This window comes from Salmo salar, chromosome ssa14 (assembly GCF_905237065.1).
Source record: "Salmo salar chromosome ssa14, Ssal_v3.1, whole genome shotgun sequence".
NCBI lineage: Eukaryota > Metazoa > Chordata > Actinopteri > Salmoniformes > Salmonidae > Salmo > Salmo salar.
In genome coordinates, this window is record NC_059455.1 from 4,568,420 (window position 1) to 4,591,357 (window position 22,938).

At 44.4% G+C, this 22,938-nt stretch overlaps 2 protein-coding genes across 2 annotated transcripts in view; one reads left to right on the forward strand and one right to left on the reverse strand.

Moving 5' to 3' along the window:
- wdr33 (WD repeat domain 33) overlaps positions 1 to 17,054 on the forward strand; it is a 40,879-nt gene extending 23,825 nt beyond the window's left edge. Inside the window, 13 exon segments of the mRNA XM_014139149.2 lie at positions 2,534 to 2,628; positions 4,582 to 4,668; positions 4,876 to 5,015; positions 5,162 to 5,272; positions 6,141 to 6,534; positions 6,537 to 6,889; positions 7,185 to 7,245; positions 11,325 to 11,646; positions 11,971 to 12,063; positions 12,749 to 12,909; positions 13,063 to 13,170; positions 13,560 to 13,760; positions 15,549 to 17,054. Of these exon segments, the coding sequence (XP_013994624.2) occupies positions 2,534 to 2,628; positions 4,582 to 4,668; positions 4,876 to 5,015; positions 5,162 to 5,272; positions 6,141 to 6,534; positions 6,537 to 6,889; positions 7,185 to 7,245; positions 11,325 to 11,646; positions 11,971 to 12,063; positions 12,749 to 12,909; positions 13,063 to 13,170; positions 13,560 to 13,760; positions 15,549 to 15,661 (2,239 nt within the window). The 3' untranslated portion in view covers positions 15,662 to 17,054.
- A 561-nt stretch (positions 17,055 to 17,615) lies between these two features.
- sft2d3 (SFT2 domain containing 3) lies at positions 17,616 to 18,864 on the reverse strand. Its single transcript, XM_014139156.2, has 2 exons — positions 18,782 to 18,864; positions 17,616 to 18,609 (listed from the first exon to the last, which is right to left on the reverse strand). The coding sequence occupies exon 2, from the start codon at positions 18,549 to 18,551 to the stop codon at positions 17,877 to 17,879; it is 675 nt and encodes a 224-aa protein (XP_013994631.1). The 5' UTR covers positions 18,552 to 18,609; positions 18,782 to 18,864; the 3' UTR covers positions 17,616 to 17,876.
- Positions 18,865 to 22,938: the final 4,074 nt, after the last annotated feature.

Genomic DNA, 22,938 nt, shown 5'->3' on the forward strand with positions numbered 1-22,938 from the left:
AACCTGCTCAAGAGCGCTCAGGACTTCAGACTGGGGCGAAGGTTCACCTTCCAACTGGACAACGACCCTCAGCACATAGCCAAGACAACGCAGGAGTGGCTTAGGGACAAGTCTCTGAATGTCCTTGAGAAGCCCAGCCAGACCCCGGACTTGAACCCGATCGAACATCTCTGGAGAGACCTGAAAATATCTGTGCAGCGACGCTCCCCATCAAACTTGACAAAGTTTGAGAGGATCTGCAGAGAACAATGGGAGAAACTCCCCAAATACAGGTGTGCCAAGCTTGCAGTGTCATACCCAAGAAGATTCAAGCATGTAATCGTTGCCAAAGGTGCTTCAACAAATTACAGCGTAAGGCTCTGAATACTTACGTTAGTGATACTTCAGCTTTTTATTTTAATACATTTGATAACATTTCTAAACCTATTTTGACTTTGTCATTTTGGAGTATTGTGTTTAGATTGTGGGGCAAAAAGCCAATGAAATACATGTTTGAATAAGGCTGTAACATAATAAAGTATGGAAAACTCAAGGCGTCTGAATACTTTCCGAATGTACTGTATAGAGAATCACAACAATGGACGTACACTAACTCTCCACCATACCAGAGTGTATACTGAACAAAAATATAAACACAACAAATGGTGTGACCACCATTTGCCTAAGGAGGTGCGACACATCGCCTTGGCATACAGTTGTTCAGGCTGTTGACTTTGGAATGTTGTCCCACTCCTTTTCAATGGCTGTGCGAAGTTGCTGGATGTTGGCGAGAACTGGAACACACTGTCGTACATGTCGATCCAGAGTATTCAAAACATTCTCAATGGGTGACATGTCTGAGTCTGGAAGCCATGGAATAACCAGGAATTGTGTACAGATCTTTGCATCATGGGGCCGTACATTATCATGCTGAAAAATTAGGTGATGCCGGCAAATGAATGGCATTACAATGGGCCTCAGGATCTCGCCACGTTATTTTTGTGCATTCAAATTGCCATTGATAAAATGCAATTGTGTTCGTTGTCTGTAGCTTATGTCTGCCCATACCGTAACTCCACCGCCACCATAACGTTGACATCAGAAAACCGCTCGCCTACATGACGCCATACACTTGGTCTGTGGTTGTGAGGCTGGTCGGACATACTGCGAAATTCTCAAAACGACGTTGGAGGAGGCTTATAGTCGAGAAATGAACATTAAATTATCTGGCAACAGCTCCGGTGGACATTCCGACAGTCAGCAGGCCAATTGCAGACATCTGTGGCATTGTGTTGTGTGACAAAACTGCACATTTTAGAGTGGCCTTTTATTTTCCCCAGCACAAGGTGCACCTGTCTAATGATCATGCTGTTTAATCAGCTTCTTGATATGCCACACCTGTCAGGTGGATAGATTATCCTTGTTAAGGAGAAATGCTCACTAACAGGGATGTAAACATTTGTGCACAACATTTTAGAGAAATAAGCTTTTTGTGAATATGGAACATTTCCCTGGATTTTTTTATTTCAGCTCATGAAACATGGGACTAACACTTATGTTGCGTTTATATTTTTGTTCAGTGTAGACAGGGAAGCAAGACTAAATGGAATTGTTCATAAGGTTGAAAGATGAGGGTGTAACAATTCACTGATATAGATCGGAATCTGGTTCAGATGTTTAAGATACGAGCACGTTGGTCCGTGGGACTCTTAACTGATCCAAATGTGGCATGTATCGGTCAGAAAACCAATTAACTTTACGAGCCACCGGTTCACTAATGTTTTTTACTCGCATGACTTTCTTTTTCCCTTCCAAAAATGATTTGTTTTTTCTGACTGAACTGGGGCGCCCTCTCCTATGTGTAACTGTGTATGACAGTAATGGATCTACAAGTCATCATGCATGTCGAGCCACCCCAATAGCTGTCATTATCCTTTAACATTTCTACGCACGGTGCACAGCTTAGGCCTTAATTTAGAATGGGAAACTCATGTCTAAATGCAACAAATGTTAGTGCAGCGAATCTCAACGAATCATTTTGAACTAAAACGTATCGTTCCTGTATCATATCGGAGCCGACATGGTTCTTGAATTGTCTTGTCTTGCACACCCCTATTGATAGACCTTTCTCACATATTTCTATTGTCCCATGGTTTGCTAATGGCTCTGTTGGTAGGTTTTGGGTTTGATTTCCATATTGGCCGCATACTGAATGTGTCGCGAGGGTGGCAGATAGCCTAGGGTTAGAGCGTGGGGCCATTAACCTAAAGGTCTCTAGTTTGAAATCACGAGCCGACCAGGTGAAAAATTGTCTGTGCCCTTGAGCAAGGCACTTAATCCTAATTGCTCCAGGGTTGTCGTTGATAATGGCAGACCCTGGCTGGACCCCACTCTCCAAGGGTGTCTCAGGGTAGTTGGGATATGCAAAAAACACATTTCCAATTCACACATGAGTATAATAACACACCTGTGAAATAGGACAAATTATTGTTATTTAGGATGTCTGTTCTGGTGTGCTTTGACGTGTTTCCTGCGTGATTTATATCCCTTTCAGTAAATTCTGGACGAGGAATCGGCCAGGGGACAAGATGAGGGACAGATACAATCTGAATTTGTTACCTGGGATGTCAGAGGATGGAGTGGAATACGGTATGATGTGTAGGAATATTTTGTGTGAGGTGTAAGTATGTATGCTGTGTTTGAATTTGTCTGTGTATAGAGCCCCACAGTGGAAGTGTCATAATACCCCAAAAACCTAGCGGTCAAACAGGGAAATGATTCCAATCTTTTTTCCACAATTCATTTTTCCCGTAGGGAATTTTAGAATCTCTTAAAATAAGGAACATGTTTAGTGTAGGCTTACCCTGGCATAATGTTTTGATAACCATGTAAATCTCTATAGGAAAAGGTGACTTATCAATATGTTCGGCTCTATTTACTCTGATTCCAAAATGCTAATTAGCATCAAAGTAGACAACAAGCAAGACTACAAATCCCTGCAAGCTCCTGCACGTCATCTCTGGCAGACACCTTTGGTAACAGTTATTGTGTCAATTTAAAACTTGCACAAGACAGTTCACAGAATTGTCAATTGAATAAAATTTCACCAGTTTATTTATTACAATTTCGCTAACATTAGATAGTTAATCCAGACATTTTTACCTTTGCCTCGATTCGGCAGTCAAATGCCAGATCATCATGGCATTTGTAGTTCTTTGATGGCCACATTAGCAGCTAATTAGCGTTTGTTTTTGGGGGGTAAATACAGGCTAATATATTGATAAGTCACCTTGTCCGAGAGAGATTTACACGGTTATCAAAACGTCACGCCAAGGTTAAGCCTACACGTAACACAGCCCTTATTTTAAGTGTTTCTAAAATCCCCTATGGGAAAAATGTATGGTGGAAAAATTATTGGAACAAATTTCCTTGTTTGACCGCTAGGTTTTATGGGTATTATGACTCATACTGTGATACTCGATTACTGGGCTGCACAACTGTCTTTACTAAGCAATGGACAGCAGATTATCCTTGTGCATGGATAATTTTTTTAAAATCTAAGCCATAAATGTTATACCTTTATGATCTAAAATAGATTCACTACTTCGGGTCCAAGGCGTGGACGAAACGGACAATCCATCGATTCTCAATTAATTTGTGTTTGGGAGAATTCATATAAATTCATGAGGTGAAAAGAACCAATATCGCCAGGCACCCCTATTTGGAATAACCCCACCTTACCTCTAGTGTTTAATGACAACACCTTTAAGTCCTGGCACCAAAGTGGCATCGTGACTTTTGAACATGTACTATGATGGATCTCTACTGTGTTGGATTATCCAAGGCCAATATCTTTAAGTACAATCGCTTCAACAGAATCTGGATGAACCGAAGGCATCTAGCATAGAAAAAATCCTGAAAGAAGCTGCTACGCCAAAGAAGTTGATTGCCAAGTTATATCAAGGGTTGATTGAAACTCAACCTGATGGTTCAGAACCTAGAAGGAAAAATGGGAAACTGAGGAGAACCATTGGTCACAGATATGTGAAAATGCTCATACCTGCTCATAAGACATAAACTACTGCAATTTAAGATCATTCATAGGACATTTGATGCACTCCTGCCAGAATGCATTAATGCACCCAGAAATCTCTGTTGGAGATGCAAAAAGGAACTCTATTGAATGGTCATTTTGGAATCATGTATAGTATGTGATATCATTTCATTGTGTCTAGGAATGAATTGATATCCATCCATCTCCATGATTGTCTGTTGGGAAATGTAAATATTGGTGAACAATATCCGAGAGAATTTTGTAATCTAGGTCTGATTGCTGCAAAGAAATGTATAGCTATCAATTGGAAAGCATTGTATTCACCCTCAATAACAAACTGAAGAACTGAACTATCTAGTTAAAAACAGAAATATTTGGCAGAATTTGGAAAAAAAACATGTTGGTCACCTTAAAGAATGTTTTCTATAGTGGGTGTTTGAAGTCAAGTAGAAAAAAAGGTGTTTAACTGCAGCCAGACACATGTGTCCGGTCAAGGTTACATGGTGTCACCATTTGACTTGTGGTTCTGGGTCTGTTTTGTTTTCCAGATGACATGGAGCCAAACAGCTTAGCTGCCATTCCTGGCATGGGGATCCCCGATCAGCTCAAAGCTGCCATGGAACAAGAGGCAAGCGGTGAGGACACACATTCACACTTCTCAAACAAATCTTTGTCTCATCTAAGTCTAAGAGATGGTTTGGGGGGGGTTCAGGTTTAGTTTTGTAGTTGTGTTAGCTCTAATAAAGTTGCAGCAATGGGCTGTGACTTCCACAGACTATACAGTTCTAGCAAGGTTGGAGTGGTAGATTGGTGGACTATGGGTAACGTTTGATTTTCTCAAGATAAAGAGACTGCAGCCGAGGAGGAGATGAGCATCCCAGGTCTGGATTGGGGGATTGAGGAGATTTTACAGAAAGACCAGAAGAAAGTGCCACAGAAGAAGGTCCCCTATGCCAAACCCATCCCTGCCCAATTCCAGCAGGTAACTTAGTCTTGATTCAGTTTTGTATACAAGAAGCAAGAAAAAAAAAGCAAGACGTGTCTGTTGTGAGTAAATTTAGTATTTGCTCTGTGACATTTCTCACTCTTTCTCCCTTCCTTTGTCTCCTCCCCCTTTCCTTCCTTCAGGCCTGGGCGGATAATAAGGTGCCTCTCGTGCCACCGGGAGGAGAGAAGAAAGAAAGGATGGATGAGAAGAAAATGGATGGGAAGACCAACACCAACCCGATGATGCTAGAGGTGAGAGGTCCTCTTTGAAACAAAAAAATGTGTCAGTGACAGAAATGTGTAACATGAAAGAGCGATTGCAAGAGAGATTCATTTTAGGTCATTGATCAACAAACCTAGCCCTGCAGTGCAGCTACAGGCATTTGTTTCAGATTAAAAGGATAGTTCATGCAAAATCTATATTTGGGCCTTAACTTGAGTTGTGTCTGAAGGCCCATGGTGACAAAATCCACAATAATCCATTATTTACTTCTGGCTAGCATTGTCAGATTTCATGAACGGAAACGGCCGGACCGATGTTAGCAAAGCTACACTACAAGCCGAAACTCCCTAAAAAACACTTCAAACTAAGTTTGGTAGTTGGAGGTAGAAGGGATTTTTTTAAACGTGCATAATGCTGAAATAATTGCTGGAATTTGGTTACTCAGAACTGGAACGATGTCCTCACGTAGCCACAGCACAGAGCATCCGTATGCATCTTCCAGTGATGATGTCATCCCCCTGTGGCAGGCTCTTAGACCTGTATTGCTTTCCAGATGTGAACAAAACTGACCCGTGAACATAGGAAATATCAGAGCATTAAAAGATTTGAATTTTATTGCAAAAATAACATTCTCGTGGGAAAGAAAACATGGACAGGTTCTTGCTAGTGTTTTTGAGGACGTTCCAGCTCGGCTGTTTCCATTCATGAAATCTGACGAAAATAATAGAATATTAGAAATAAATAATAGAATAGATTATTATGGATTATTTCAACATGGGCCTTCTGATTGACACAACTGAAGGGAAGTGTAATTTTACTCAAATATAGATTTAACGTGAACTATCCCTTTAAATTATATGCTGAATCAGGTATGATAGGCTGAATCATTTTCCCCAGCAAATGAAGATGGACCGTATGAATCAGATGGACGGGAACATGCCTCCCCCAGGAGGCCCACAAGGACCCATGCCACCTTTCCCTGGCCAGGGTGGAACCATGCCCCCACCTCCTCAGGGCTTCCCCCAGTCCATGCCCCCTCAGCAGATGCCCCACAACATGGGGCCCCCCATGGGCCCTGGCGTCATGCAGACTCCGTTCATGCGTCCGGGCCAGATGGGCCCCCCTCCAGGGTCCCAGCACCACCAGGGGCCTCCTCAGGGCATGATGGGTCCACCTGACCTCCATGGGCCCCAAGGCATGCAGAGGCACCCCGGCCCCCACAGAAACATGGGCCCCCAGGGGCCTCACGGCATGCCTCCCGGACCCAGAGGGATGCAGGGGCCCCCGGAAACATGCAGGGCCCCCCACCGGGAGGAATGATGGGGCCCCCTCCTCGAGGCCAGGGGCCTCCACCTCAGGGGGGCATGATGCCCCCTCAGGGGAATATGATGGGCCCACAGGGACCCATGCAGGGTGGGGTAGGGATGGGGCCTCCCATGCAGAACCCTCCCAGGACACACGGCAACATGCCAGGCATGGGGGGCATGCATGGGATGGGCAACATGCAGGGGCCACCCCCAGGTGGGATGCACGGGCCCCCACCGGGTAACATGCAAGGACCCCCCGGGAACATGCAGGGGCCCCCTGGAAACATGCAAGGACCCCCAGGCAATATGCAGGGGCCTCCATCCTACATGCAGCACCAGGTGAGATTGTCAAACTAGCTGTAAAACAAAATAAATGTCAGAAATATGGAGGTAGGCTCATTTCATAAGAATGTGGCAAGAGCTTTTGTTGAATCTAAAGAGGTAAATGTTAATCTGGGCTGGGTAGTTCAGTGGTGGAAATTGTAGAAACATTGTCTTGTTGGTTAGCCAACTTGCTAGCTACATTGAGTTAAAATTCAATATTTAAGCAGTAGGGCTGTTTGTGTGCAACATGAAATGATTCTTTGTGTTGTTTACAAAAAGTCTCAAATCCTAAAAACAACATTTCACACAGGTGGGACAAAACACTGGCCCCATGATGCATGGGATGGGACAGCAAGGACCCAATGGCAAAGGTAGGTGAACACAAATTCTCATGAGTCTAAGATAAAATCTACGTTTTTTTGGTCACTTACACAGATTTGCAGATGTTATCGCAGTTGCAGCGAAATGCTTGTGTTTGTATCTCCAACAGTGCAGTAATACCTAGCAGTAAAAAATAAACTATATACACATAATCCAGAAAAAAAATCTGAAATGAAGAAATATCAGAACGAGCAATGTCAGAGTATAAGTACACTACATGGCCAAAAGTATTTGGACAACCCTTAAAATTAATGGATTCGGCTATTTCAGCCACACCCGTTGCTGACAGGTTTATAAAATCGAGTGCACAGCCATGCAATCTCCATAGATAAACATTGGCAGTAGAATGGCCCGTACTGAAGAGCTCAGTGACATTCAACGTGGCAGCGTCATAGGATGGCACCAGTCAGTTTGTAAAATTTCTGCCCTGCTTGAGCTGCCCGGGTCAACTGTAAGTGCTGTTATTGTGAAGTGGAAACGTTTAGGAGCAACAACGGTTCAGCCGTGAAGTTGTCTAGTCACACAAGCTGACAGAACGGGAACACCGCGTGCTGAAGCGCGTAGCACGTAAAAATTGTCTCTCCTTAGTTGCAACACTCACTTCCAAGTTCCAAATTGCCTCTGGAAGCAACATCAGCACATTAACTGTTCTTTGTGAGCTTCATGAAATGGGTTTCCATGGCCGAGCAGCTGCACACAAGCCTAACATCACGATGCATAATGCCAAGCGTCGGCTCTGGAGCAGTGGAAATGCGTTTTCTGGAGTGATGAATCACGCTTCACCATCTGGCAGTCCCACGGACAGATCTGGGTTTGGCAGATATCAGGAAAAAGCTACCTGCCCCAATACATAGTGCCAACTGTAAAGTTTGTTGATGGAGGAATAATGGTCTGGGGGTGTTTTTTCATGGTTCCAGCTAGGCCCCTTAGTTCCAGTGAAGGGAAATTAGCATGCAATGACAGTTTGGGGAAGGCCCTTTCCTGTTTCAGCATGACAATGCCCCCTTGAAAAAAGTGAGGTCCATACAGAAATGGTTTGTTGAGATCTGTGTGGAAGAACTTGAATGGCCTTCACAGAGCCCTGACCTCATCTCCATCAAACACCTTTGGGATGAATTGGAATGCTGACTGCGAGCCAGGCTTAATTGCCCAACATCAGTGCCCAACCTCACTAATGGTCTTGTGGCTGAATGGAAACACGTCCCCGCAGCAAACAGGTACAGGATGGCAACAACAACTGCCCGAGTTACACCAGGAACGCACAATCCCTCCGTCAGTGCTCAGACTGTCCGCAATAGGCTGAGAAAGTCTGGACTGAGGGCTTGTAGGCCTGTTGTAAGGCAGGTCCTCACCAGACATCACAGGCAACATTGTCTCCTATGGGCACAAACCCACCGTCGCCTACGGGCACAAACCCACCATCGCTGGACCAGACAGGACTTGCAAAGTGCTCTTCACTGACGAGTCGCGGTTTTGTCTAGCCAGGGGTGATGGTCAGATTTGCGTTTATCGTCAAAGGAATGAGCGTTACACCAAGGCTTGTACTCTGGAGCGGGATCGATTTGGAGGTGGAGCTCGTGTTACAGCATCATCGGACTGAGCTTGTTGTCATTGTAGGCAATCTCAACGCTGTGCGTTACTGGGAAGACATCCTCCTCCCTCACGTGGTACCCTTCCTGCAGGCTCATCCTGGCATGACCCTCCATTATGACAATGCCACCAGCCATACTGCTCGTTCTGTGCGTGATTTCCTGCAAGACGGGAATGTCAGTGTTCTGCCATGGCCAGCGAAGAGCCCGGATCTCAATCCCATTGAGCACGTCTGGAACCTGTTGGATCAGAGGGTGAGGGCTAGGGCCATTCCCCCAGAAATGTCTGGGACCTTGCAGGTGCCTTGGTGGAAGAGTGGGGTAACATCTCACAGCAAGAACTGGCAAATCTGGTGTAGTTCATGAGGAGGAGATGCACTGCAGTACTTAATGTAGCTGGTGGCCACACCAGATACTGACTGTTACTTTTGATTTTGACTCCCCCTTTGTTCAGGGACACATTATTAAATTTCTGTTAGTCACATGTCTGGAACTACACTGCTCAAAAAAATAAAGGGAACACTAAAATAACACATCCTAGATCTAAATGAATGAAATAATCTTATTAAATACTTTTTTCTTTACATAGTTGAATGTGCTGACAACAAAATCACACAAAAATAATCAATGGAAATCCAATTTATCAACCCATGGAGGTCTGAAAACCACACTACAGGCTGATCCAACTTTGATGTAATGTCCTTAAAACAAGTCAAAATGAGGCTCAGTAGTGTGTGTGGCCTCCATGTGCCTGTATGACCTCCCTACAACGCCTGGGCATGCTCCTGATGAGGTGGCGGATGGTCTCCTGAGGGATCTCCTCCCAGACCTGGACTAAAGCATCCGCCAACTCCTGGACAGTCTGTGGTGCAATGTGGCGTTGGTGGATGGAGCGAAACATGATGTCCCAGATGTGCTCAATTGGATTCAGGTCTGGGGAACGGGCGGGCCAGTCCATAGCATCAATGCCTTCCTCTTGCAGGAACTGCTGACACACTCCAGCCACATCAGGTCTAGCATTGTCTTGCATTAGGAGGAACCCAGGGCCAACCGCACCAACATATGGTCTCACAAGGGGTCTGAGGATCTCATCTCGGTACCTAATGGCAGTCAGGCTACCTCTGGCGAGCACATGGAGGGCTGTGCGGCCCCCCAAAGAAATGCCACCCCACACCATGACTGACCCACCGCCAAACCGGTCATGCTGGAGGATGTTGCAGGCAGCAGAACTTTCTCCACGGCATCTCCAGTCTGTCACATGTGCTCAGTGTGAACCTGCTTTCATCTGTGAAGAGCACAGGGCGCCAGTGGCGAATTTGCCAATCTTGGTGTTCTCTGGCAAATGCCAAACGTCCTGCACGGTGTTGGGCTGTAAGCACAACCCCCACCTGTGGACGTCAGGCCCTCATACCACCCTCATGGAGTCTGTTTCTGACCGTTTGAGCAGACACATGCACATTTGTGGCCTGCTGGAGGTCATTTTGCAGGGCTCTGGCAGTGCTCCTCCTTGCACAAAGGCGGAGGTAGCGGTCCTGCTGCTGGGTTGTTGCCCTCCTACGGCCTCCTCCACGTCTCCTGATGTACTGGCCTGTCTCCTGGTAGCGCCTCCATGCTCTGGACACTACGCTGACAGACACAGCAAACCTTCTTGCCACAGCTCGCATTGATGTGCCATCCTGGATGAGCTGCACTACCTGAGCCACTTGTGTGGGTTGTAGACTCCGTCTCATGCTACCACTAGAGTGAAAGCACCGCCAGCATTCAAAAGTGACCAAAACATCAGCCAGGAAGCATAGGAACTGAGAAGTGGTCTGTGGTCACCACCTGCAGAACCACTCCTTTATTGGGGGTGTCTTGCTAATTGCCTATAATTTCCACCTGTTGTCTATTCCATTTGCCCAACAGCATGTGAAATTTATTGTCAATCAGTGTTGCTTCCTAAGTGGACAGTTTGATTTCACAGAAGTGTGATTGACTTGGAGTTACATTGTGTTTAAGTGTTCCCTTTATTTTTTTGACCAGTATATTTCAATTGAATCTTGTTATGTTCATACAAATATTTACACATGTTAAGTTTGAAAATAACAGTGAGAGGACGTTTCAGTGAGAGGGCGTTTCTTTTTTTGCCGAGTTTACATATAATGGTGCGTAAAAACAGTATATGAATAGTAAAGGTGTGTACAGCAGTAGTTATAGAGGATGAGGCATGACTAGAATACAGTATATACATGTAAAGTGGGTAAAACAGCATGTAAACATTACTGAAGTGACCAAGGAAGATGACTTTTCAAACACATACTGTAGTAAAAAATACAGTTGATACTTACTGACATAAACACTTGTTTCCCAGACACAGATTAAGCCTAGTCCTGGACTAAAAAGCATTCTCAATGGCATTTCTCCATTGAAAGAGCTTTATGTTTTGTCTGACTTATATTTCAGTATGTGCCCTCTGTTTTGATGTCTTCGATTCTCCCAAGGAGATACCCGAGGGCCTCCCAACCACCACATGGGTCTTCCACCTGGGGGCCAGGGGCAGGGTGGCCCTGGGGGCCCTGACCAGGGCTCTGGTTCTTACTGGGGAGACTCTCAGCAGGGGCGCCGATCCAACGACTTCAATGAAGGTGGCCAGGACTTCCACGGACGGGGAGAAGAGAGCTGGAGGAGAGGGTCCAGCCAGGAATACCAGGGAGGCCACAGAGGAGGGCAAGGGGGAGGAGGGGGGAATGGGGGAAACTGGGGCTCTTCTGAGGAAAGATTCCCCCGTGATGGGGGAGAGTTCCGAGGCCGCAGGGACGACAGGTGAGCTTACCTTGCTTTTCGGTTGTGACCTTTAACCTCGCGTCTGTCTTTACTTACGTCCGTGCTGCCACCTCTACCGGCTTTCTAACATACATCTTTATACTTACTTGAAATCTCACCTAAGCTCTCATAGTGTTTACCTGTACCTCTACACCTTAAATCTCACCTCTCACCTACTTTTTCATCATTCTCATCTTAACCCCAACCTTCGTCTTTCAAACCTACCATTGCTCTGACCCTTAACTTACTATATTAGTGGATCTATGGGTTGCTTCTGCCTCGGGTTGCTCAAACTATGGGCTTATGTGCGTGTGTGCATGTCAGGTTTGGTGGTTATGGGAGTCCAGGAGAGGAGTTTGACCAGAGGCAGAGAGACAGACTGCCTCCACCAAGGCATGGCCAGGACTCAGACGACACGTGGGTCTAACTTTCCTACTAACTCGCCTACTAACTCACTTACTAACTCACTGACTAACTTACCTACCAACTCGCCACCTAGCTTTCCTACTAACTCACATACCAGCTTTTCTACTAATTCACAAACTGTCCTAACTGGCAACCTAGCCTTCCTACAAACTCGCCTACTAACTACGTACTGTCAAAATACACTGTAAAAACGAGAACACAGACATTATGCATACCAAGGCCAGGATTCAATCCAAGTCACATTATAGAGCAGCGCATTAAAACAGACTTTTAAAGGTAATTTGCTCTTGAGCCGACATGTGCATAGTTCACCCTGAATGCAATCTCTGCAAACGTCTGGGAAAATGAATGTAAAAGGCGCATTGTCGGCTGTCTAGTGCACTGGTTTTTAACGCACATTGGATTGCCCAAGTTATCTTCTTAGTGGATGTTTCCTCTAAAAACAGCAGCTGAGGTTCTGTTTTGAATCATGTATTTTGACTAGCAGTTGCAGTATCACATATCACACTGCTGAGAGTAAGCACAATCATATGTGATTTGTTTTATAGCCTTTACTTAGTGTCCTGAAGTGTGAACCTCTCCTTTTTCGAAAGAAAGGGTAAAGCATGAACAGTGGGGCATGGATGTTTCAACGGGCCTTCTGTATCCACTCAAGCGGCGTTTCTTTTCTGTGCAGGTACAGAGGGGTTGGACAGGGTCGCCCTGGTGGGAGGGGGTTCCCTGATGAGTTTGGTGGGCAGGAAGAGAACTTTGACACCTCAAATGAGATGGCCGGAGGTTGGGACAACGGAGGGAGGGGGAGACCACCCCGAGGAGGGGGCCCACCCAGAGGAGGAGGTGAGACCAGCTGAGTTTGTGTTGTCTGTCCCTCTTATGATCTATCTGCCTCTGTCCTTATCTAGTTCTCTCTTTACCTCTTTCTCGTCTGTCTGTATCTGTCCATCAATCTATGGGTCCTATCTTTCATTCATCCCTCGGTTGTTACCTCAGGAGGTGGTGGAGGTGGACGCCAGGGCTTGCTCCCCACCCCTGATGAGTTCCCCCCACACTATGAGGGAGGCAGAAGTCAGGAGGCCTGGGAGGGCGGGCAAGATCAAGGTAAAGGGGCTGTCTTATCGAACCAGGGTTGCGTGGCAGGCCAACAGCTCCCAACGCTAGCCATAAGGAAATAATAGCATAGTAGGCTAACCCTTACAGAAGTCATGGCTAGCAGCCAGTCTCATTCCACGTAATGTACACGTTCAAGGTAGTGAAAGGACTAATCAATGTATATGGCAGCCCCAGAGGATTTTTAGTGCGACACTACTAAGGAATTCATTTTTTGGGGGTTCATTTTGACAGCTCAGCGCCAGGTTATGAAATAAATAGTGCCACAAGTAGTGTGAGTAATAGTGTCCGTTTTATCCACAACTCCCCATTTTGACCCTGTTGGGAAATTACTGTGTTCATGTAATTGTGTGTGTGTGCGTGTGCCTGTGTGCTCCCAGGTCACGAGGCTTACAGAGAAGGCCAGCGCTCCGAGCACGGCCCGCTGCACGACAGCCCGTCCCCTGCCAGCCGTGAGCGCTCCTCCTCCCTGCAGGGCATGGACATGGCCTCGCTGCCCCCACGCAAACGCCCGTGGCACGACGGCCCGGGCACCGGAGACCAAGACTCCCCGGGAGCAGGGGTAGAGGACAGGACAACAGGTATATAGGGGAGAGGGGTTGGGGGGGTATTTGCGTGACAATGACTGATGCTAAGGCTGTGAGTCATGTATCCATTACTTGTCATGGAGACTTTGACTGCTTTGCTTTATCTTGGCCAGGTCATAGTTGAAAATGAGAACTTGTTCTCAACTGGCCTACCTGGTTAAATAAAGATGAAATAAAAAAACTAAAATGTTATTCTAAAATGGATTAAATAAAAAAATTAAATCTACACACAATACCCCATAATGAAAGCTTTTTAGAAATGTATAAAAAATAAATATCTTATTTACATAAGTATTCAGACCCTTTGCTATGAGACTTGAAATTGAGCTCAGGTGCATCCTGTTTCCATTGATCATCCTTGGGATGTTTCTACAACTGGATTGGAGTCCACCTGTGGTAAATTAAATTGATTGGACATGATTTGTTAAGGCACACACCTGTCTATATAATGTCCCACAATTGAGAGTGCATGTCAGAGCAAAAACCAAGCCATGAGGTTGAAGGAATTGTCCGTAGAGCTCCGAGACAGGATTGTGTCGAGTCACAAGTCTGGGGAAGGGTACCATCAAATGTCTGCAGCATTGAAGGTCCCCAAGAACAGTGGCCTCCATCATTCTTAAATGGAAGAAATCTGGGAACACCAAGACTCTTCCTAGAGTTGGCTACCTGGCCAAACTGAGCAATTGGACAGGAGGTGACCAAGAACCCGATGGTAACTGAGAGAGCTCGATTTCTTCTGTGGAGATGGGAGAACTTTCCAGAAGGACAACCATCTCTGCAGCACTCCACCAATCAGGCATTTATGGTAGTGGCCAGACGGAAGCCACTCCTCAGTAAAAGGCACATGACAGCCCACTTGGAGTTCTCCAAAAGTAACCTAAAGGACTCTGACCATGAGAAACAACATTCTCTGGTCTGATGAAACCAAGATTGAACTCTTTTGCCTGAATGCCAAGCGTCACGTCTGGACGAAACCTGGCACCATCCCTACGGTGAAGCATGGTGGTGGCAGCATGTTTTTCAGTGGCAGGGACTGGGAGACTAGTCAGGAGCAAGGAAAAGATTAACGGAGCAAAGTACAGAGAGTTCTTTGATGACAAACTGCTCCAGAGCGCTCAGGACCTCAGACTAGGGTGAAGGTTCACCTTCCAACAGGACGACCCTAAGCACACAGCCAAGACAACGCAGGAGTGGCTTCGGGACAAGTCTCTGAATGTCCTTGAGTGGTCCAGCCAGAGCCAGGACTTGAACCCAATCTAACACCTTTGGAGAGACCTGAAAATAGCTCTGTAGTGACGCTCCCCATCCAACCTGACAGAGCTTGAGAGGATCTGCAGAAAACAATAAGAGAAACTCCCCAAATACAGGTGTGCCAAGCTTGCAACGTCATACCCAAGAATACTCCAGGCTGTAATCACTGCCAAAGGTGCTTCAACAAAGTACTGAGTAAAGGGTCTGAATACTTATGTAAATGTATATTTCAGTTTTGTTTTTATATAGTTTTGCAAAAATGTATAACCTGTTTTTGCTTTACGATTATGGTGTATTGTGTGTAGATTGAGGGGGATTCAATTATTTTTTTTTTAATTAGAATACGACTAACGTAACACAATGTGGAAAAAGTCAAGGGGTCTGAATACTTTCCAAATGCACTGTATTGAGACTTCTATAATCTGTCTTTGCATGTCATTCTTTGTTGGTATTAGGGTTAAGTGGTTTTATGTCCTAATTTGAAATGGAACGGAGTCCAACCCCAGTCTTTTTTCCCTCTGCTCTCTCCAGGCCGACCGCCCCAGAGAGAGGAAGGCGGCTACGGCCCCTCGACCCGTGGTGGCAGAGGGGGCTGGAGGGGGGCGCCCCGCGGGGCCCCCAGGGGAGGAGGGCGTGGCCGGTAGGACTGAAGGAACAACTCACTACCAATCGACCAACCTGCTCCCCACCAAACCTCCACTCTCTTACCTCCCCATCCCCTTTTCCCTCCTATTCACCCCCCCCCCCCGCAAAGAGGACAGGGACCAAAAAGAGATACACAACCACTACCGCCACCTCCTGTCCCCCAGATCAGTGGATCATCTCTGGGCTCAGACTACACCTCTTCAGGCCTGCTTGTAAGGCTAGAGGATGGATTGTTTACTGTGTGTATAGGGGCCTCATGGAGTGGGAAAGGGCCTTTATTGCTGTATGTGTCGAAAGCCTCAGGTCTTTCACTACGGGATGGACGAGTTGCTATCTTTACATTTGGATCCTTTAGACGACAGATTCCGCCCTATGGCTCTTTGCCATACTCATCCTGATTGGTCGCTGCAGGTATTGTCTAGTGGCCTGATTGGACATGACAAGCTGAAGCAATCACTGATTGGTCAAGGTTTCTATTCCAAGTTCAGACATGGGTCACATAACAGAATGTTTTTTGTCAGTGTGGTTTGAACAAAGCATTGTAACAGGCAAGAAACCTGGGGTTTATTCAGGAGGGTGCAATGTTTAGAACATTGTAGACTGGCGTTGGTAGGATTCCTCATTCTGCATTAGAAAGAATTGTCTGTTCTCAACATATTTCTGTCTGAATGTTTTGTAATGCTGCACCCTCCTGAATAAACCCCTGGACACACTTCATGTGATAATGTGAACGGCCCATAGTTTCTCTTTTCTACATGTACTGTACCAATCACACATAATAGAAAGAGTCCAGGATCTTACGCAGTTGGACACATTGAACTTTGCAGATAGGAATACAATGTACAGATCAGACAACTTTTGTTTGTTTTGGGAAGAATAGAGAACCATGTCCACTCTGTACATTACATTTATATCTGAAAATGTTCAGAGGCTGTGGCGCCACACTGAAAATGCCCACCGTTTCAAGATTCATTATTCCAGGAGAGGATTTGGTCCTCGGCTATAAGGGTGCATCCCAAATGGCACCCTAATCCCTATATAGAACACTACTTTTGAACATGGCCCATAGGGGTATGGTCAAAAGTAGTGCACTATATAGGGAATAGGGTGCCATTTGGGATGCTCAGAAGTCCTGTTTGTCACTGGTAGTTAACAAACAGAACAGGGCGTTGAATGTGTTATTCCCCCCAAGTCCTCGGCTCCATTTATTTAAGTTCATTTTTAAATGTCCAATAATGGAGAGAAGAAGAATCACTGTCTCATCGCCGGGCTCCCCTGAATATTGAGGCGGCCTTCCTCTCTTTCTAAATGTACAGTTTGTCATGAGATTGTCATATTGCTTTTGTCCATTTGTTTTTGTATGAGACTAATAGAAATGTGTGCAAAATGTCACCCTTGTTTCTGGTCTTTCATTCTTTGTGCAATGACAGTGGGGGAGAGAAGAGTTAGCCTGGTCCTAGACCTGTCTTGCAGTGACAATGACCATAGAAGTCAAGACATTAAACACATCTGGGACCAGGCTAGTAGTATACACATAGACTTCAGCAGGTCACGTAGTGCCCACGTCATCACATTAACCGTTAATTGAGACACCATCGCAATGACTCGTAAACATATTGCCAATCTAAAGGAAAGGCTATATTAAATCAGAACCTAAGACCATACATAGCCTTTTTGGATACTCTCAATAAGTGATTACCTAAAGGAGGAAGTTAGGATGCATTATCTGACATGTTTGGATAAGTAAAACCTCAAGGAAACATGCATTTGAAACTAGCCAGACCTGAATAGACTTTCAAATAGCCTACGGTTTTAGAAATACGCTTGATTTAGCTTGCCTGGCATACAGAATTGGTACTCTAGGTGCTATTCCCTTGGTCCTGCACCAAGTATTTCATCCACTCTAGGCCAATATTCTATCCCTTGGTTCAGGATAGAAAAGACATTCCATGATAAGATTGTACATTTTATTAGTTGAAAAAAAAACATGAGGCTTCATAGTTCTCTGCTGGTATGTTCCATTTGAGTCTTATTCTGATATATTACTGGGCATTTTGGTCCATCAGAAGTAAATTACAAGAGAAGAAAACAAGGAATTAACACCATTGTCATGGGCCACATTATGACTTTGTTTTGTTAGTGCACTCTAAGCTAGTCATTCAGTCCTATTCACAACAGAGGGCAAAAGTCCGTTCGGATTAATTGAAGTGGTGGTTAAATTGGCATCGTTTTACCCGTGACAGTCCTTTTGATAGCAGACACTGCCATCCCTCCCATGAATCGAATTCCTGCGCTACCGCCCGGCAGCAAAGAGACGATGTACCCAACGATTACGGCAACCTGGACAATGGCTCCGACGGCGGTGAGTATGGTACTGTGAAGGCTGAGCGCTGCATAAAGTGTACCTCCAATAGAGCACAGATACACCAACGCGCTGGGAGTCGGCCTCGCTATGAGCTTGCTGGGTCCCCGCAGTATCGCTGCTCCCAGAATTGCGAAAAGAGAACCGAGAGACCAGAGAAGGGCAAATTTGCGCGCATACAACAGCAACAAGGGTGCGTACAGGGCGGACAGTCCAAAGCACAACGCTGAGAACGCAATACACACTCCAAAAGCGACCAGTCGTTGCGAGCGACTCATTCCCGGAAGACATGGGTCTGGCTCCGCAGACCACGGCCAGGAATAGCCGCTGCCCAACCCTTGGCCTGTCGAACCTCCGCCGCGACTGCTGGAACCAGAGAACGGGCTCGACCAGCTACCGAACCAGCTCCCAGCTACTGAAGTGGATTCGATATCTATGGTCGTACTTGAGCTGGACTGAGAAATCGTCTTGGCACCACCTTTAGACTGGGCCAGATATTCTTGAAGACTTCGATTTAATTCCGCCATAACTTCTCGTCGACATGTATGTTGACAAATTCCCTTTATGTGCGACTGAGTATTCTGCCTGCAGCACAAATGATGACGTCACGTTAGTATGATGAGACCTTACGTTTACATTGTGGATAACCCATTCAAAATATAACATTTTAATCAATGTCAATTTATATTGTGCTCATATTCAAATACAAGAAGGAATTTACGAAAACAATTAGAATTATGCTTCAGAAACCACTCACCACTATATATTCTTTTCACTATAGTTGTAGTCCTAAATCCCGGAAATGAGTTAGCTCTGGTTCGTTCAGCCATCCCTATTAAGAAAGAATAGGGGTTTTGCAATACACACTGAAAATAAGTTTTGAGGTTAACACAGGCTTAGGATATCCTATGCGTTTTTTCTGACATAAAAGTCAGTTAACATGACCTTAATGAATTATGAAGCCTTTGTGATTCGTTTTATTTTATTATTACATACAATCGTCAAAATTCACAATAAGTGACGTTAGCTGATGAATATGATGTCTTAGAACAAAACGTCTAAGATATCCTAAGCCTGTTATTACCACAGAACTTATTTTCGGTGTTTATCCAAAACGCATACAAAAACGCCATTCATTTCCCTCATAGAGTTAAGCCGTGTGCACACATTTTGCGTTTTCACGTTGCCGAATGGTACATATTAAGCATTTGACGCAATTGTCGCAATTCATTCCACACTCAGGGTTGTCATTTCTGCAGTTTTCCTGAAATTGGGCAACTTTGAAAACGATGTCGGTGGTGAAAATGTATTCGTTGCGGGTTTTTGTGCTACTTCTAAATTGCACCGCCATGGCAATATCTTAAACATAAACAGTACCAGTCAAACGTTTAGACACACATTCTCATTCCAGGGTTTTTCTTTATTTTCACAATTTTATCCATTGTTGAATAATAGTGAAGACATCAAAACTATGAAATAACACATATGGAATCATGCAGTAACCAATATAGTGTTAAACAAATCAAAATATATTTTTGTATTTGAGATTCTTGAAAGTAGCCACCCTTTGCCTTGATGACCGCTTTGAAACTCTTGGCATTCTCTCAAATCAAATCAAATTTTATCGGTCACATTTAAATCAAATTGTATTAGTCACATGCACCGAATACAACAGGTCTAGACCTTATAGTGAAATGCTTACTTACGAGCCCCTAACCAACAATGCAGTTAAAAAAAAATATGGATAAGAATAAGAAATAATAGTGACAACTAATTGAAGAGCAGCAGTAAAATAACAATAGCGAGACTATATATAGGGGGGTACCGGTACAGGATCAATGTGCGGTGGGGCACCGGTTAGTTGAGGTAATATGTAGGTAGAGTTAATAAAGTGACTATGCATAGATGGGGGGGGGTCTTTGACAATTTTTAGGGCCTTCCTCTGACACCGCCTGGTATAGAGGTCCTGGATGGTAGGACGTACTGGGCCATACGCAGAGAGTAGCAGCAGGCGGTGTCAGAGGAAGGCCCTAAAAATTGTCAAAGACCCAGCCACCCTAGTCATAGACTAGGTCCAAAAGGCTTCTTAACAGGTTCTACCCCCAAGCCATAAGACTCCTGAACAGCTAATCAAATGGCTACTCAGACCCCTCTTTTACGCTGCTGCTACTCGCTGTTTATAATCTATGCATAGTCACTTTAACTCTACCTACATGTACATATTACCTTAATTACCTCGACTAACCGGTACCCCCACATATTGACTCTGTACTGGTACCCCCTGAATATAGCCTCACTTGTTATTTTACTGCTACTGTTTAATTATTTGTTACTTTTATTTTCTATTTCCTATTTTTTACTTAAAAGGATCCACCCTTTTTTTTCAATTTTCGCCTAAAATGAAATACCCAAATCTAACTGCCAGTAGCTCAGGCATTGAAGCAAGGATATGCATATTCTTGATAACATTTGAAAGGAAACACTTTGAAGTTTGTGGAAATGTGAAATGAATGTAGGAGAATATAACACCTTAGATCTGGGTTTTTAATAAAATACAAAGAAAAAACAACCGTTTAAAAATTAAAAAATTGTTCCATCATCTTTGAAATGCAAGCGAAAGGCAATAATGTATTATTCCAGCACAGTTGCAATTTAGATTTTGGCCACTAGATGGCAGCAGTGTATGTGCAAGGAACCATTGCATTTCTGTTAGAAATTGTTTCAAGACTGCCCAAATGTGCCTAATACTAATAACTTTTCAAGTTCATAACTGTGCACTCTCCTCAAACAATAGCATGGTATTATTTCACTGTAATAACTACTGTAAATTGGACAGTGCAGTTAGATTAACAAGAATTTAAGCTTACTGCCCATTACAGATATGTCTATGTCCTGGGAAATGTTCTTGTTCATGCTAATCGCATTAGCCTACGTTAGCTCAACCGTCCCTTGGGGGACCCACCGATCCTGAAGAAGTTTTAACACTTATTTAAATTTTCTTTCTTAAAACTTCTTAAAGCATTGTTGGTTAAGGGCTTGTAAGTAAGCATTTCACTGTAAGGTCAGATTCGGCGCTTGTGACATACAATTTGATTTGATTTGATTTGTAGTGCTAAGGCAAAAACAAAAATGTGCACCCCTTTGAGTCCCCAGGACCAGGACTGAGAACCATCACTCTTCATTGGGACCTCTTCATGTGCAGACAGGCTTTCACAGCTCTCTGTATCTGAGGACAGAAAACATTATACTTAAATTAGACAGCATTGGATATGGATTGGATATGATATGATGATGATATGATGTTACTATTATCTCTGGCCTCACTTCTAGGGACTGATATTACACAAAAGTACCTGCCCTATCCAGAATAGGCTACTCTGTCCCTTTGACAGTTGGGGCTCCTATCCTTTCACCCTCCTCCATGGCTGTTAGATAGCTACCTACAAATGCATTTGGAGTTTGTTTTTTACAATGATAAATACATCAAGATAGTTAGCTAATATGAAGTTAGGTAGCTGGTGATATTTAATTCACTTAGCTAGCTAGCTATACATTATGTAAAGTTGGCTAGATAGCTAGCAAGCTACGTTAGCCACTCATTTGAGTTAGCCTCCTGAGATGTGTGCAAACCTGGTGGCCAACTACAAGAAACGTCTGACCTCTGATTGCCAACAAGGGTTTTGCCACCAAGTACTAAGTTATGTTTTGCAGAGGGGTCAAATACTTATTTCCCTCATTAAAATGCAAATCAATTTATAACATTTTTGACATGTGTTTTTCAGGATTTTTTTCTTGTTATTTTGTCTCTCACTGTTCAAATAAACCTACCATTAAAATTATAGACTGATAATTTCTTTGAAATAGAGAATGGATTCAACTATTTACCCATTTAACCAGACCTTCATACAAACTTGCTGTGCCAAATTCTTCACGCAAAATCGAACGTACTGCTATAAGCTGCCAACACACCCACAAGCGAGCCACTATGGGCGGCAGGAGCGACATGCTGCAATTTACCACGTACTTATGAGGAGTGATTCATGCCAGAATTCAACCTAGTGAAGCTACTGATACCTCTCACTAAGTCACCTAACATCTTCCTAGCGACGTAAAGTACCATCATGAATTAACATGGACTGTCAATGAAGAAGTTTTGTTCTAAGGCATCAAACTGCCGCCGCGTTCACGCCACGTTCATGTCATGTTGACATAGTGTTCACGTCGTGTAACGTGGCACTGACACGTCAGTTTGTGTAAGTTTATTATGAAAGATATCACCATGAACGCCTTAACGTCTACATGACATCTACATCATGCTTTCATGTTGTGTAAATCCGACCCTTACATGTCATGTGTTAGTTTAAGTGTCTGTTTAATCCATGGAATCCATACAACAAAGTTCTGTGAGGAGGTAGCAGGGCTGAGGGGGAGTGTGGAGTTTAGCCAGAGTGAAATTCTCATGCTCAAAGAAGAGAACAAGGCACTCGCAGCCAAGGTAAAAATCCACGATTCTAAAATGGATTGTCTACTCAGGGAAAACAGGTTGATGAAGGAGATGCTGATAGACATACAAAGTCGTAGCATGCGTGAAAATGTAATATTTTCTGGGATTCCTGAGGACGCATCCAATAATCCAGAGGGCACGATCAGAGAGTTCATGCAATCCGCCTTGAAACTTCCTCTAGGGACTGTAAACAAGGTTGCATTCCACCATGTACACAGACTTGGAGCTCGGAGCGACAAGACCAAGTGTCCCAGACCGATCATCGCAAAATGAGACAGCTCCATAACACCATGGCTGTACTAAATTCTATAGGGACATCAGGTTACGAAAAAAATAAATAATAACATATTGTACGGGATACATTTATACTGTAGTGAAGCTGTATCTATAGTAATGAAAGGTCTCTTTCA

Bases quoted from the DNA above. Each gene is read 5' to 3' on its own strand.
- sft2d3 (XM_014139156.2), bottom strand. From the start codon at position 18,551: ATGGCGGAATTAAATCGAAGTCTTCAAGAATATCTGGCCCAGTCTAAA.